Source organism: Delphinus delphis, chromosome 1, assembly GCF_949987515.2.
Source record: "Delphinus delphis chromosome 1, mDelDel1.2, whole genome shotgun sequence".
NCBI classification, from domain to species: domain Eukaryota; kingdom Metazoa; phylum Chordata; class Mammalia; order Artiodactyla; family Delphinidae; genus Delphinus; species Delphinus delphis.
Window position 1 is genome coordinate 53,924,463 of NC_082683.1, and position 18,132 is coordinate 53,942,594.

Sequence of the window (18,132 nt, forward strand, 5' to 3'; positions counted from 1 at the left end):
TAGGACCTTGTTGTCTATCTATTCTATATATACCAGTTTGCAACTGCTAATCTCAAACTCCCAATCCAACCCTCTCCCACCCTCCTCCCCCTTAGCAAGCACCAGTCTATTCTCTATGTCTGTGATTCTGTTTCTGTTTCATAAGTAGGTTCATTTGTATCATATTTTAGATTCATATAATGATATATAAGTGATATAATATATTTGTCTTTCTCATTTAGTATGATAATCTCTAGTTGCATCCATGTTGCTGCAAATGGCATTATTTTGTTCTTTTTATGGTTGAGTAGTATTCCATTGTTTATATGTACCACATCTTCTTTATCCATTCATCTTTCGATGAACATTTAGGTTGTTTCATATCTTGGCTGCTGTGAATAGTGCTGCTATGAACATAGGCGTGCATGTATCTTTTTGAATTATAGTTTTTGTCTAGATATATGCCCAGAAGTGGGATTACTGGATCACATGGTAATTCTATTTTTAGTTTTCTTTTTTTTTTTTTTTTTTGACTGTACGTGGGCCTCTCACTGTTGTGGCCTCTCCTGTTGCAGAGCACAGGCTCCGGATGCACAGGCTCAGTGGCCATGGCTCACGGGCCCAGCCGCTTCACGGCAGGTGGGATCCTCCCGGACCGGGGCACGAACCCGGGTCCCCTGCATCGGCAGGCGGACTCTCAACCACTGCACCACCAGGGAAGCCCAGTTTTCTTTTTTTAAAATAAATTTATTTATTTTATTTATTTATTTTTGTCTGCGTTGGGTCTTTGTTGCTGCACACAGGCTTTGTCTGGTTGCAGTGAGTGGGAGCTACTTTTCGTTGCACTGTGCGTGCATCTCATTGCAGTGGCTTCTCTTGTTGCGGAGTATGGGCTCTAGGTGCGCAGGCTTCAGTAGTTGTGGCACGTGGGCTCAGTAGTTGTGGCTTGCAGGCTCTAGAGCACAGGCCCAGTAGTTAGGCGCACGGGCTTAGTTGCTCTGTGGCATGTGGGATCTTCCTGGACCAGGGCTTGAACCCATGTTTCGTGCATTGGCAGGTTGATTCTTAACCACTGCACCACCAGGGAAGCCCTATTTTTAGTTCTCTGAGGAACCTCCATACTGTTTTCCACAGTGGCTGCACAGACTTTACACTGCCACCAACAGTGTAGGAGGGTTCCCTTTTCTCCACACCCTCTCCAACATTTATTATTTGTTTAATGATGGCCATTCTGACCAGCCTGAGGTGGTACCTCATTGTAGTTTTGATTTGAAGTTCTCTAATAATTAGTGATGTGAAGCATCTTTTCATGTGCCTATAGGCCATTTTCATGTGCCTATTGGCCATTTCTTCTTTGTAGAAATGTCTCTTTAGGTCTTCTTCCCATTTCTCAATTGGGTGGTTTGTTTTGTTTTGTTTTGTTTTGCGGTACAAGGGCCTCTCACTGTTGTGGCCTCTCCCGTTGCGGAGCACAGGCTCTGGACGCGCAGGCTCAGCAGCCATGGCTCACGGGCCCAGCTGATCAGTGGCATGTGGGATCTTCCTGGACTGGGTCACGAACCTGTGTCCCCTGCATCGGCAGGCGGACTCTCAACCACTGCGCCACCAGGGAAGCCTGGGTGGTTTGTTTTTTCGTTGTTGAGTTGTATGAGCTGTTTGTATATTTTGGAAATTAAGCCCTTGTCAGTCGCATCATTTGCAAATATTTTCTCCTATTCTGTGAGTTGTCTTTTCATTTTGTTTGTGGTTTCCTTTGCTGTGCAAAAGCTTGTAAATTTGATTAGGTCCCATTTGTTTATTTTTGTTTTTATTTCTATTGCCTTGTGAGACTGACCTAAGGAAACATTGGTACAATTTATGTCAGAGAATGTTTTGCCTGTGTTCTCTTCTAGGAGTTTTATGGAGTCATGTCTTATGTTTAAGTCTTTAAGCCATTTTGAGTTTATTTTTGTGTATGGTGAGAGGGTGTGTTAACTTCATTGATTTACATGCAGCTGTCCAACTTTCCCAGCACCACTTGCTGAAGAGACTATCTTTTTCCTATTGTGTATTCTTGCCTCCTTTGCCAAAGATTCATTGACCATAGGTGTGTGGGTTTATTTTTGGGCTCTCCATTCTGTTCCATTGGTCCATATGTCTGTTTCTGTACCAGTACCACACTGTTTTGATTACTGTAGCTTTGTATTCTGTCTGAGGTCTGGGATGGCTATGTCTCCTGCTTTGTTTTTTTTCTTCAGCATTGCTTTGGCAATTCTGGGTCTTTTATGGTTCCATATGAATTTTAGGATTATTTTTTCTAGTTCTGTGGAAAAGGTCATGGGAATTTGATAGGGATCACATTAAATCTGTAGATTGCTTTGGGTAGTATAGCCATTTTAACAATGTTAATTCTTGCAATCTGAGAGCATGGGATATCTTCCATTTCTTTGAATCATCTTCAATTTCCTTCATTAATGCTTTATACTTATCACATATAAATCTTTCACCTCCTTGGTGAGGTTTATTCCTAATATTTTATTTTTTGAGTTGTGATTTTAAAAGGTATTGTTTTTTACATTCCCTTTCTGATATTTCATTGTTGGTGTAAAGAAATGCAACCAGTTTCTGTATGTTAAACTTGTATCCTGCTATCTTGCTGAATTTGTTTATCAGTTCTAGTAGTTTTTGTGTGGAGTCTTTAGGGTGTTCTGTCTATAGTGTCATATCATCTGCGTATAATGACAATTTTACCTCTTCCCTTCCAACTTGGATACCTTTTGTTTCTTTTTCTTGTCTGATTGCTGTGGCTAGGACTCCCAATACTATGTTGAGAGAAATTGTGAGAGTGGGCATCCTTGTCTTGTTCCAGATTTTAGCAGAAAGCCTTTTAATTTTTCACCATTGAGTATTATGTTGGCTGTGGGTTTGTCATATATAGCTTTTACTATTTTGAGATATGTTCCCTCTATACCCACTTTGGTAAGAGTTTTTATCATGAATGGATGTTGGATTTTGTCAAGTGCTTTTTTTGCATCTATTGAGATGATGATGTGGTTTTTGAGTTTTCTTTTGTTTATGTGGTGTATCATAAACAAAATTGATTGATTTGCATATGTTGAGCCATCCTTGTGAACTTGGGATGAATCCCACTTGGTTGTGGTGTATGATCTTTTTTATGCATTGTTGGATTTGGTTTGCTAATATTTTGTTGAGAATTTTTGCATCTATATTCATCAAAGGTATTGGCCTGCAATTTTCTTATTTCGTGGTGTCTTTGTCTGGTTTTGGTATCAGGGTGATGGTGGCTTCATTTAATGACCTTGGGAGTGTTTCCTCCTCTTCAACGTTTTGAAAGAGTTTGAGAAGGATCAGTATAAGTTCTTCTTTGTATGTTTGGTAGAATTTGCCTGTGAAACCATCTGGTCCTGGACTTTTGTTGGTAGGGAGTTTTTAAATTACAGATTCTATTTCAGTTCTAGTGATCCATCTGTTCAAATTATCTATTTCTTCTTGATTTAATTTTGGTGGGCTGTATGTTTCTAGAAACTTGTCCATTTCTTCTAGGTTGTCAAATTTGTTGGCATATGATTTTTCATACTATTCCCGTGTGGTATTTTTGTTTTTCTGTGGCATCAGTTCTTATGTCTCCTTTTTCATTTCTTACTTTGTTTATTTGTGTTCTCTCTTCTTGGTGAGCCTGGCCAGAGGTTTGTCAGTCTTGTTTATCCTTTCAAAAACCAGCTTTTGGTTTTATCGACTTTTTCTATTGTTTTTTTTTTAAGCTCTGTTTTATTTATTTCCTGTCTGATCTTTCTTCCTTCCTTCCTCTGCTGACTTTAGGTTTTGTTTGTTCTTTTTCTAATCCTTTTAAGTGGTAGTTTAGGTTGTTTATTTGAGATTTTTCTTTTTTTTTTGAGGAAGGCCTGTATCGCTATGAACTTTACTCTAATAACTGCTTTTTCTGCATCCCATAGATTTTGTATGGTTGTGTTTTCCATTATATTTTAAACCTTCTGGTGCAAATATCCCCCAAACCAGTGAATTTGGTCCTTACTAGGTGTGTCAAATGACTTAGAGGTCTTTAGTCTTAAGAAAGTGGGAAACAACAATACCAGATAATACTATACTCATGTCGGTTTCATCAAGGCTAATAACTTTATGAGTAGAAAAACTGAGTTTTTTTGCCAACTTTAGAAGCAGTTTCCTGAAATAAAAAATCTGACATATTCTTGCAACAGTGTCTTGGATTTGTATGCAATAAGATATCTATTTGAGGAAACCCATTTTGGGAAATATAAAAATTGAAAAGATTAAAATTTATATTTTATTATAAACTATAATTTTAGTTTTTTCTCTCTATTCTTTTGGATATTGGTTGAGATCATGAATCTACTAAGTGTAAAAGTTTAACATGTTTTCTGCTACTATGGCATTTAGTTTAAATCAATGAGTATGTATTACTAAGGTGTTATCAGTCGTATAGAATTATCTGGGAAGACAATAATGCAGTGTTCATCTCTTCAACTTTTGATTTTATGGTGGAATATTCTTTGTAAAATTGTAATGATTGATTTCAGATAATCTAGATTTTAAAAAACTGGTTGTGTGAACCAGTGATTCTCTTTCTTAAACTTTTATGCCTTTCATCTATAACCTTCTGCCACTTATGCACATACATGTGCTTTGACATTCCATTTTGAAATAGGATAAAGCAGTACTTTAGCTTATTTGGAAATGGAAAGTCAAAGAGAACTTTAGAGTTCCTTTTTTTCCCAGCTTACAAATAATACAGGTATTATAAACTCATGTCAAAGCTTAAAGTAAACCCTGGCAGAAGATCAGTATTTTGGTGTAAACCTTTAAACATCTACAATTACATTGTGTTTTCACTGTTATTGGACTTAATAATGGGCTCCAACTAATTCTAAAACTAAAGATTAAAGTTTGGTTAGTATTGTACCTATTTCTTAGATATGGGAATGTTTAGTTAATACCATGTTTTGGGGAAAATAATTTTATTCTGAGAAAGTTGTTCTTTTAGACAACAGTAATTTAAAAAATAGTTTAAAAAATTTTGTTATTGAAGATAGCAACAAGCATTTGAGCTGCCACTTGTGGGAAAGAGTTACATATCTGTTTTTCCAGAGCTGGACAGAAAATACCATTTTTTTCACATGGACTTTTGACTTTAAATCACAACTTCATTTAGGTCCTACTTGTATTCCCAGATTTTAAAGGGAGGAGGCTGACTGGGAATGGAATCCTAAAACACATATGCCCTTTTTGTGATTATCTTGATAGATGAATTAAGGAATTGTCCACTTATACACTAGGCAGAGTACTTATCTTTTATTCCTGGGCAACATGGTAATTAGGGCTTTTGTTTACTTCCAAAATAAATGTGTGGAAATTTAAGAAGCCATGTTATCTCCACTGTTACAAATTTCCACAAAGGCTTTCTAGGTGAATGGAAGATGGCAATTGCTATAGCTGTAACTTTTGGTAACTCTGAGAGTCACCTCTAGTTGATGATCTTGTTTCTGTTTCTTTGCCAAAGTTTATGTTATCTAGGTACAATGCACTGGCATAATGTGGAAGATGGGAACATTCATCTTAGTCAGTTAACTTCTAATATGTTATTAACCATAAATCTTGACCACCAGTAGCAACTTTACACTTAAGGTGTGGACTTACTATTTAGATTATAAAACTTCTTAGGAACCAAGAAGCTTATATCTTTAAAAATAAAAAGTCACCTCATATTATTCTTGTGTACAATGAATGTTCAATATAATGGACTCACAAATGTCTGCATTTTATTGCCTTGATCTGGTTTCTATTTCCTTGAGGATATTTCTTTAGTTAAATTGTTTTTTATATATTATTCCTTATTACATTAAATTGTAGAATATCTAGATTATCAGTTTTTAATGGTGATTGACAATGCATAGATCTTGTGAAATCTCACCTAAGATAGTTGGAAATATCCAACATAAAGTTTTATAATAGAAGTTTGTAGTATAATTCAGGACAGTTACACCTTTTAAAATTCTGTTAATTTTGTCTGTGGTGCTTAGGAAACTTACTATTGCATCATTTTAGATAGTGTTAAGATATTAAAGCCTTAATATGAAGAGATTAGTCTATTTGCAAATTACCAAGTTACTCCTATTCAACTGTACAGAATATCTACAATTGTTTAAAACCATTATATTTTAGTGTGATATGACCTGCAAATATACAAAGCCTTTCTCACATTGTAATTCTTTGCTTCTCATAGTTATAAGGGCATAGCTTTTAAAATAGGAATGTCTTATAAATAACTGGTTATAGGACTATTTTTAAATGTTCTGGTTAAAAATGAAAAGTAATTTGAGCATTGCATCTCTATAATAGAGTTCTCTCAAAGTTTGTTGACATTCTTGATTTTTAGCAGGGCTGTAACTGCAAGTGGGATACATTTTGTGCATGTATTTGACATTTGGGACATGATTCATGTTCTTGAAACTAATAGCTGGCAGTGATGAACATTTTAAATATCATGACTTGTTGTCAGTGATATTCTCAAACTAATGATTTACTCATTTCATTAAGATATTTGTTGAGCCAGAAAAAGTAATAATTTATGCTTTTTTTTATCCCTATGTCCTCAAAACAATTAAGTGAATGGTTGTTATTAGATCTTTTTTTTCCTCCAGGCACTCTTATGAAGTAACTCAGATATTGTCAGTTAATTAAACTATGTAAGTTGAGAACCAACTCTCAGAATAGGAAAAATCTATTTAATTCTGGCATTTTAATATATTTGAGAATCTTTAGCTGGTAACATATATGTATATTGTCATTTTTGAAAGTTAGGCATACATTGATAGCACTAGATTATCAACATCAAAGGTAATGTATTGGTATGTGTGTACTTTCGTATAATATTGTAGTACATAATGATTTTTTTTAAAATGCACTTAAATACCAATTCCAAATGTTACTGTAACAAATAATACTTGTTTTATTGGGCAGCTCTTCAGCATGCAGGAAGAAATCCATCCCAAAAGACCATTAATAAGTATTGGACTCCTCAAACTGCCAAACTGAATTTTGATGATTTTTGTTTAATTTTAAGAAAGGAAAAACCTACTTCAAAAGCAGAATTGCTAAAATCATTTAAGCAATTAGATGTAAATGATGATGGCTCTATTTTACACACTGATCTTTATAAACTTCTAACAAAGGTAAGATCTGTGAAACAGTTTTGTAATATGCATGTTTTGCAGAACAACTTGGAATCGAGCTTTGGCTACCAAAGTCCACATCAGAAATAACTATTTCACTGGCAGTGAAATGAATCACATATATGTTGTTTGTAAAGTACTTAAGGATCCTTCTGGATGAAAGGTGCTTTATAAATAAAAGATAAAGTATAAAATTGAGCCTGTGTTGTAATCCTCTTGTGCTCCTTTGCAATTCTTTCCTGCCAGAACTCTTTGTAAATCAGTGATAGGTTCATATGTGATAAGTAAAAGAGAACTAAAGTATAAATGAGATTCAGAAACCATTCTGTTTCTTGGTACAGCATGAGAAAGTATTGTTACTCTGAATTTAATAGTAGTTATTACTGAATCTATGATATATATTGTTGAAATTTAGTAAACTGAAATTCAACACACTTTTATACAATTTAATTGTGAAAATTGTGAAATTTTATTTCATATAATAGGTTCATTTTTGCTTGACATAATACTCATTCTGAGATTTTTAATGAAATCATATATTCAAATTTACTTGTAGAAAAGATTAAAATTAATTTCCACTCTCCCCGTGCATAACAAAGTGATAGACATGTTGCTTTAAAATAAATCTTTTTTTTCCAGAGAGGTGAGAAGATGACTCGAGAAGAGGTAAATGCCATAATAAATTTGGCTGACGTAAATGCTGATGGCAAATTTGACTACATCAAGGTACATAAGCTCATACTGATGTAAATTTGTTTACTGTATAGAAGTATTTTTAAACGCACACATCTTTTAAATATTGACAATGATATATTTATATATTAAGTACTAATTGTACTTGAAATTTAATCTCTCCAGTCCCACAATTGTAATCTGAATGACTACCTGAAAAATAATGTAACCAAGTTAAAATACATGCATGTGCTCACACATACACACACACACACACACACACACACACACACACACACACTCCTCTTTGAATATGCCTCTTCTGGAGTGGAAGAATCATAAAAATTATTTAGAACAAACACAAGTCTACACATGTCTTGTAAAAAAATAATAATAAATCACCTTTCTTTGTGTAACATTTTATTTTCACTCAGGGTATGGCCTCCTTATTGAATCATGGCTGCATTTCACTAGGTCACTTGAGGGTGGTCAATCTGATTCAAGAAAATAAAATGAGTAACCTAGTTCAATAGGAAATATATTTCATCTATCAGTCTATCCCTTGCCTACTAATGTGCATTTTCTTTCTCCTCCCAAATGTATGATTGAATGTTTTACCCACTGGAGTACTTGTTTCCTATAGTTTTGTAAATTATATATGACAACCAATGAACAATGTCTCAAAACCACGCTAGAAAAATTGGAGGTTGACAGTAAACTGAGGCGTCAACAGTTTGGAAGCCACATGGAAGGGTCCCCTGAAAGGGACCCATCACCAGTACCAAAACCATCACCCAACATCATAAGAAAAACTGATCAGGAATCATTCTCAAATAAAGGTATTTACCTTTCTTGTTCAAGAATTAAGGATCATATTCAGATAAATTTTTCTTTCCATCTTAGCTTATCAGTGATAAAACAAACTTTTGTTAGCTACTGTTTCTAGACTCACTTAGCTATAAAAATCTATTGAAGTAAAATTTTATTATGGAACTTGACTTGGCTTTGCTCATTATATTTTATTAAAAGTAAAATTTCAGGCTAAAAGATGACAGATTGAAATAAAGAATCTTATTAGTAGATCAGAAATTAGGAGCCATTAAAGTCTGATAAATATAAAACTTTTGAGTTTATTTCAATAGGAAGAACAAAGAGAATGAAATTAATACATAGTCCTTTCATACTACACTGTGTTCAGAAACAGACTTCTTATTGACAGCTTTTCATAATGTGAGACTGAATAACTATTACTTGTTACAGGAGACACCAGGAGTTCTTCACTGACAACAACTAGAGAGTTCAGAACATCTGTTTCTTTCACAATTACCATGGGTGCTAGTAGTAAGCAAAACTCAAAGTTAACTGAGCCAAACTCAATAAAGGTATAGTATTTTAAATGAATAGGTATGACCTTTTCTGAAAACAAATTTGACATTAAGTTTATTAATAACTTTTTGGTGTTTACAGAGAACAAGTAAAGTTTATGAAGTAATTCTTTGAGGTTTTCTGTGGATTGTAGCATTTCTACCTATAAGCCAGTTTTAATAAATTTAAAGTGAAAATGATGGATAAGAATATTATTAAATGGTCTTCAGTTTAAAAATGATGACTCTTCAGTTTTTGAACTTGATGAATAGATTATGCAATTATGTACTTTGCCAAGCAATTTTTTGGTTTTGTTTAACAAATACTTTTCATAGGTGTTTCTTATAAATAAATCATTCATTCAATATCAGTTCCTTTGAGAGAAAGACAACAAAGTCACTTTGCTAAGTCAATATTTGTAGAGTGTTAATATTGATCTTCCTTTGTTTTCCCTTTCTAGACTCAACCTTTACTAGTTTTCTTTCAACAGAAAATAATAGCTACAGACATATAAAACATCAACTGGAAACTGCTAGGATACATTAAAAATGTGTACCTAGGGGGAAAAATGGTTATGACCACATACTATAACTGCTGTTAGAAAACTGAACTGATTTTTCTCAAGAGCTACATTTTTGTTTCAAATAACAACTCTGTATTTGATATTGAACTCTGAAGTCCCTTATATCTTTAAATTGCTAGACAGTGACATTTGTTCTATATTAAAATTTTAAAACATTATCTCCAAGGAATTTTGTTCAGACTGTTTAGGAATCTATACACCCTAAGCAATTTGGTGTGCATGTCCAACATGTTCACACACAATATTTAGTGTTCCAACAATATTATTTTCCACCAGTGGAAACTTTCTGTATTTTGCAACTAAATTAAATGCTAACTAATAAAATCAACTTAAATAATTGTTGCTTACCCGATTCAAAAGTGTAAATAAATATAATTTTATAAAATATAAATGAATATTAATATGGGTTATATTAAAGCCATAATAAAACTTTTTCTCTGTTTCATGCTCTTATTAATTGGGTACATACCAGTACAGTTCCTTTAATTTAGTTCAGCTCAACAAATATTCATTAAAAAGGTAACATATGCGAGCTATTTTGCTTAGTGTAATGGGCCCTGAATTAAAAAAATAAAAATTTTCATTTCATTATTAACAATATACCAAGTTAGTATAGCATTTCATTTATTCAACAAATATTTATTTATTTATTTAGGCCGCACCAAGCAGTGTGGCTTGTGGGATCTTAGTTCCCCGACCAGGAATTGAACTCGGGCCCTCAGCAGTGAAAACGTGAAGTCCTAACCACTGGACCACCAGGGAATTCCCACACCAACAAATATTTATTGAATGACTACTTTGTGCAAAGCACTGTTCTAAGGTGCTGATTAAAACCTTTGAATAGACAGACCTGTGTTTAACTTTTAGCTTTATCACTTAATAACTGTGTGACCTTTGGTAAGTTAGTCAGCAGCCCCTCTGAGTTTTAGTTTCCTTATCTATAAATTGGGAATAATTATATTTAGTGTGTTTTTGAAAGATTTAAATCATCTAACATATATAAATAATTTAGCACAATGCCAGGGACATAGTTTTACTTTAATAAATAATATTGTTATTAATATTATTATGGAACTAAGAAATTACTGTAGATCTTTATGTGGGAATAACATGATGAAAGTATAGTTTAAGAAAAGTTATTATACTGTTGTATATTGTATATGGAGACTTCAAATTAGGGAGACTATAGAGAGGCTGATAGAGTTATTCAGATATAAAGTAAGTACAGCTAGGCCAAGGGTAGTACCTGAACATAGTAAGGAAGGGACAACTCTAATAGACAACACCAAAATTAATCTGTAGGCCATAGTGATTGTATAACAAAAGACTAAAGTTTTGCATCTAAGACATCAAGAGCAAGGAAAGGTACTGATGATAATTAGGAATTAGGTAAAAGATAGTAGGAGAATTTAACGATTAAAAGAAGATGGTGTACTGTCAACTCGTAAATTCTGTGACTTTCATATAAAATTTAACGTCTTTTAGAAATACTTCATAGCTTTCGTATTACTTACCTTTTTATGTCCTTTTTCTGATCTTGATATTGCCCACTGTTTGTACTCGCTGATATTTCTTAGATGAGCTGAAATGATTTTTTTTAAAAATCTGTGATCCTTTTGCTATTCAGCAGGGTTCAGTTCTTTGTTTGCATTTTACCTTGAAGTTATTTTTTAAAATTTCTTAAATTTTATATATTTCTTAAGTTTCACAACAACTCTAAGAAGTATTTGGTTAGGAATACAATTATTGTATAATTTGTTTTAATTGAGATTGATAGAATAAGTTACTAAAAGAATTATTAAATTAATTTTCTTCAAATACTTTATATCTATTTTAAACAAGTTTGGGTACCTCAGTTTCATGTGGAGTGGAGAAGTATGGAATTGGGACAGAAAAGAAAGGTCTTTTCAGAAATTAGAAAATTATTGTAATGGGGTACACATAAGCCAGATTTTAAATCATAAATCTATACAAATGGTAAAAGACCTGAATTATGAGAGGAAAGTACGACCTTCACAGGGATTATACATGTGTTACTTTCTGTATACCATATGTAGGTACTGTATCACTATTCTTTTTTTAATCCTGAATTTTCTCTATTTACTTAGGTTTCATAATGTACAAGGAGTGTCAGAAATTTTTCTTTGAGAGAAATATAGCTTCAGTTGCCAGTCATGACTAAAATTAGAGAAAGCCATGAGTTGTAAGCTCCAGAGATGCAATACTATATCCAGATTCCTAGTTAGAGTATGTCTACATATATTTTACATATATATGTGTTGTGTAACATATATATAATACAACATATGTGTTATATGTGAATATGTTGTGTAACATGTAGGTTATATATGTCTATATATGTAAAACAATACAAATATAAACATTTTAGACTTGAGATGGTTGTCTAACTTAATTTTTGTGAAGGCTCCAAATAGTAATTTTCTTATAAAAGTCTCTCATTTTCAAAATGTTGATCAATTCAAATTGTCAATTAGGTGAGCAATCTATATCAAATTTTCCCCTTATAAATCATCTATTTTACCTCCTGTTTTTAAGTATGTACAGTTTATAATTCTTTAATAACAAAAAGTTCAATAGCAGTCTGTTTACCTACTTAACAAAAAGTAAATAGCCTTCTAATAGCGTGACATACGGTATCTTTATAGAAAACAACGTGATGATGATGATGATAATGATGACATAGAAGTTCCTCCTTTGACTAAGTCTATGGCAGATCTACTGCTTAATAATTCTACCTCACCTAAAACTTTAATAATACAGAATTGTGTGTCAAACAAATCATGTTCTCTACAGTGTTCCAAGAAAAATGTAACTTTACTGATATATTTAAGTTTTGAGAGCTAGAATTTTCAACTTTACTATTTTTAATTTATGCTTTTAAGCATTTCCTTATGCATTGTGAATGAAAATAAATAATATTTGTATATGACAAATGAATTAACAGTTTTTTCCTTTTATATGAATTTACTTGAATTGGTAGAATATAGCACCACCTTATGCCCTATATAAGAATTACAAGCTACTATTTTATTTCTGCTTTATATTGTCAAAAATTATATCATACATGGAATTTCTTACTCTATCATTCTAAGAATTTTTAAAAAACTCAACCTTCTTCCATTTTTCTCATAATACTCAAACTGTCAACTTAATCTATAATCCTTTCAAGTTGATTTATTTGAATGAGCCAGCCAATTTGTCAGTACTTTTTTCCTTTTAATTCATAACATTTTAGTCTAGGTCCTAGAGAAAAAGCTCTGTGTGATTGAAAGTCTATTTGTTTTAAAGTAAATTTGGGGTTGAATAAGCATTGTGTGTTTAATAACTCTGACAGATCTTAAGAATTTGAATTCTTCCTTTCAAACAAGAGAGCTACAAATTCTCCTAGTGGTGTTATTTAATATTCAAAGTAAACTGATTATCACATTGAAGTTTGGTTGATATATATAATATATAGGTTTTCTTCTATTTAATAATAGCTGTTTTCTTACCATTTTCCAGCCTTATTAACCATGTGTTGTATTCAGAGTGATTGTCTTTCAAAGAAACTTGTAAATTCCCTTCTACCTGTACCTTTTCTAAAATTGGAACTTAGGAAAGACGTCTAATAAAAATACTTAATTCGCTCCCCAGCTAAATTTTATAAAGCATCTCCTATCATCCAGAGATACCATAAGCACATGGAGAAACTCTTCCATTTTTGAGTTTCCCAAATGCCACAAGTACTTTTCACTATGTGTACCAGGCAAAATGCATTGTTTTTTAGTTTCATTTAAACATTTTTTAACCGGAGAGTAGGAGGCTGCTATACCCATGGTTCCAATACAAATTTAAGAAATTTTTTAGATACTAAAATCTACATTTTTTTAGTAAGAAAACCAAATAATTATGTTTATCTTAACACTTCAGTATATGTATAATTCTGAATGATAATGAGTTATCATACTTATGATAATTTTATAAACATGAAGTTTTAAAAATATTAGCTTTAGAAAAATCATGGCAGATATTTAAATGTGGGGAAAAAAAGAATTTTGAATATAGCTGGTAGTTTGGAGAGAAAGTAAGGATACTTAGGTTCAGGTCTGGTTCTGCAATCAACGAGGATTGTGAATTAAGCATATCATTTTATTTTTCAGAGTTTCATCAGTCAAAAGAGAAGTCTGACTGAATTGCTTTTTAGACTTCTACCTTTAATATTCTGTAATTCTAAACTAGTATCTTTTACCATTCCAGTTGGGTAAATGTAAAAAATATATTCATAAGTTATATTAGATTAAATTCCATGCGTGCTGCAACTAAGGAGCCTGCCTGCTGCAACTGAGACCTGGTGCAACCAAATAAATAAATAAATAATTATTTTTTAAAAATTGATTGAAAGGAAAACAGTTTAAGTGTTTTCCGTTTGATGTCAGAATCTTAGTTCAAACTGTCTCAAAATTCCATATGATTGTATCTTTCCTTTCTTATCTGTGGCAGTCATCATCATCCAAGGTCATGTTGATTATGTTCAGGACAATTGGCTTTGAAATAATGCCAGCATCTGTTGTTAGTCAATAATACATTCCCATCCAAGAGATTTACAGGGAGGCTAAATGAAAGTCTGTACATACTCTTACTCATCATTAACAGTTGAACTTTTGACTCAAGCCCAACTTTGAACCTCATTGTGTTATAAAAATTTTGAATTTAGTACCTTGAGTATATTTTCTTTTAGAAACATGATTTAATGGTAAAGCTTTGATCCAGAAGTCTTAGACTCTACACCTAATATTTCTACAAACTCCTTGTATAACTCTGAACCCATATAATCTATGGGTATCTCAATTTGTCTGTTTATTAAAATGACTAATTTATATCTACCCCATATTGTCTTATAGGGATGTTGTTGAAATATCATGTATAATGACTTGTTTCTGTCATGGGCAATATACTTGTGAAGATGAATTCCTATAATTTAAGGTCACATTTTAATTTCTCAGAATTAAAAGTACACATATCTTTTTTTTTTTTTTTTTTTTTTTTGCGGTACGTGGGCCTCTCACTATTGTGGCCTCTCCCGTTGCGGAGCGCAGGGTCCGGACACGCTCAGCAGGCATGGCTTACGGGCCCAGCTGCTCCGCGGCATGTGGGATCTTCCCGGACCGGGGCACGAACCCGTGTCCCCTGCATCGGCAGGTGGACTCCCAACCACTGCACCACCAGGGAAGCCCAATACACATATCTTTTAGACCCCAAAGGTGTGACAGTGCATGTGACTAATGACTGACTAAAAGCTTGAGTAATAGTTTAGCAATAATGATAATTTCTTAAAATTCAGTTTAAGAAGAAATCTCTAAAGAAAAGATGAATATAAAAATGGTAAACTTACATAATTGAAAAATAACCAAAACTAAAATTAAAGGAAATAGAGAAAATACATGCAACAAAGTTTACAAAGGTGATTAATATCTAAAATAATCAAAATAACTTATTAAAATAAGTAAGAAAAATACCAAGTCCACAATAGATCTATGACAATAAGGGATAAATAGGCAGTTCACACAGAAGGAGACAAAATTATAAACACATGGGGAAATGTTCAACCTTGCTAGTAATTAGGGAAATTAATGCAAAAATCATTACAATACCATTTTAATTTATTATATTTTATTACATTAATATAAATTATTGTAAAAAATCATTAACAATACCATATACAAAAATATATGGAATACTATAATGAATATTTTATGTACTCACACCTAGCTTAAGAAAGCATCCCCAACCACTAACCAATTTTTTAATGGTAACACTACTGACCAAGTTATGGTAATAACAAATTATCAAATTATCACAACTGTAAAGTTGCATCACTTTTATAAAGCGGTATGAACATATGTCATTAGCCTTAAAAATACACATACTTTTTAAAAAGTTTGTTTATTTTTATTTTATTTATTTTTGGCTGCGTTGGGTCTTCGTTGCTGCACATGGACTTCCTCTAGTTGTGGCAAGTGGGGGCTACTTTTCCCTGGGGTGCACAGGCCTCTCATTGCGCTGGTCTCTCCTGTTGCGGAGCACAGGCTCTAGACATGTGGGCCTCAGTAGTTGTGGCACATGGGCTCAGCAGCTGTGGCTCGTGGGCTCCAGAGCGCAGGCTCAGTAGTTGTGGCACATGGACTTAGTTGCTCCACGGCATGTGGGATCTTCCCGGACCAGGGCTTGAACCTGTGTCCCCTGCATTGGCAGGCGGAATCCCAACCACTGCACCACCAGGGAAGTCCCCACATACTTCTTGCTTAGAAATTCTTCTAAAGGATATTCATCAGAAGAAAAGCATTTAGACAAAATAGTATTCATTTTAGCATTATCTATACTGATAACCTACATGTCCAACACTTTAGAAATAGTTAAGTAAGTAATGGTATACAAACTCAATGGGTAATAAAAGAACCAGCTAAATTGAAATTTTGAATATTGCTTAGCAAAATTTTTTTTATCGTGCTAAAATACACATAACATAAAATTTACCATTTTAACCATTTTTAAATGTATGAGTCTGTGGCCTTAAATACATTTGTGTTGTTGTAAGACCACTACCACCATCCATGTCCAGAACTTTTTCATCATCTCCACTTGAAACTGTACCCATTAAACAATAACTCCTCATTTCCTCCTGCCCTCAGCTCCTGGCAAATGCCGTTCTACTTTCTGTCTCTGAATTTAACCATCCTAGCTACCTCATATCAGTGAAAGCATACAATATTTGTCCTTTTGCTTTTGTTTTGGCATACATCACTTAGCATATGTCCTCAAGGTTCATCCATGTGTAGCATGTGTCAGAATTTCATTCCTTTTTAAAGCTGAATGATATCCCATTGTAGGTATATACCATATTTTGTTTATCCATTCATTTGTCAATGGACATTTTATATATTTGAGTCTTTGCTTTCAGTTCTTTTGGATATGTACCCAGAAGTAGAATTGCTAGATCATATGGTAATTCTATGTTTAATTTTAGGGGAGGAACTGTCAAACCTTTTCCACAGTGGCTTCTTCACTTTACATTCCTATGAGCAATGCACAAGTGTTCCAATTTCTCCATGTCCTTGTCAGCACTTGTTATTATCTGTTTTTTTTTTTAATAGACATCCTAGGGGGTATGAGGTGGTAACTCATTGTGGTTCTGATTTGCATTTCTCTAATGATAATGCTGAGCATCTTTTCATATGCTTATTGGCCATCTGTGTATCTTCTTCGGAGAAATATCTGTTCAAGCCCTATGGTCATTTTTTAGTTGGTTTCTTTTTTTTGGTTTCTTGTTGTTGAGTTGCAGGAGTTTTTAGTATAATCTGGATAATACTCCATTTCAGATATATGATTTGCAGATATTTTCTCCCACTATGTGGGTTGCCTTTTCACTGTGTTGATAGTGTCCTTTGATGCACAAAAGGTTTTTAATTTTTTTTTTTAATTTTTTTTTTTTTTTTTTTTGCGCTACGCGGGCCTTTCACTGTTGTGGCCTCTCCTGTTGCGGAGCACAGGCTCTGGACGCGCAGGCTCAGCGGCCATGGCTCATGGGCCTAGCCGCTCCACGGCACGTGGGATCTTCCTGGACCGGGGCACGAACCCGCGTCCCCTGCATCAGCAGGCAGACTCTCAATGACTGTGCCACCAGGGAAGCCCGGGTTTTTTAATTTTGATGAATTCAGTTTATCTATATATTTTTGTTGTTGCCTGTGCTTTTGGAGTGTCATATCCAAGAAATCATTGCCAAATCTATGTCATGAAGCTTTCGCCCTATGTTTTCTTCTCAGAGTTTTGTAATTTTAGTACTTACATTTAAGTCTTAGATCCATTTTGTGTTAATTTTAGTTTATGGTATAAGGTAAGGGTTCAAAGTGATTATTTTGCACAGGGATATCCAGTTTTCGCAGCCCCGTTTGTTGAAATTTGAATTGCCTTGGCACCCTTGTTGAAAATCATTTGACCATATTTGTGAGAGTTTATTTCTGGTTTATCTTTTCTGTTCCATTGGTCTACATGTTTGTCTTTATGCCAGTATCACACTGTGTTGATTAATGTAGCTTTGTAGTAAAATCAGGAAATGTGAGTTCTTCAACTTTGTTCCTTTTCAATAGCACAATGTTTCAGATATAACATTAAATGAAAAAGGCAGAACATAAAATAATATTAATTAGAATGTAAAAAAATAGGTTTTTATATAAAGTCAGTATTAGGAATGATTACATAAGAATCAAACTAGGATGGTAGAACTATGGGGACTTTTTTTCCTTATTTTTAAATTTCTAATTTTAAATG

The 18,132-nt window shown here is 33.4% G+C and overlaps 1 protein-coding gene across 1 annotated transcript in view; it reads left to right on the forward strand.

Moving 5' to 3' along the window:
- Positions 1–18,132, forward strand: part of EFCAB7 (EF-hand calcium binding domain 7) — a 50,590-nt gene that overhangs the window by 2,859 nt on the left and 29,599 nt on the right. The window contains exons 3-6 of the mRNA XM_060023170.1: positions 6,976–7,187; positions 7,827–7,913; positions 8,503–8,698; positions 9,120–9,241. Coding sequence (XP_059879153.1) covers positions 6,976–7,187; positions 7,827–7,913; positions 8,503–8,698; positions 9,120–9,241 — 617 coding nt within the window. The remainder of the gene's footprint in view (positions 1–6,975; positions 7,188–7,826; positions 7,914–8,502; positions 8,699–9,119; positions 9,242–18,132) is intronic.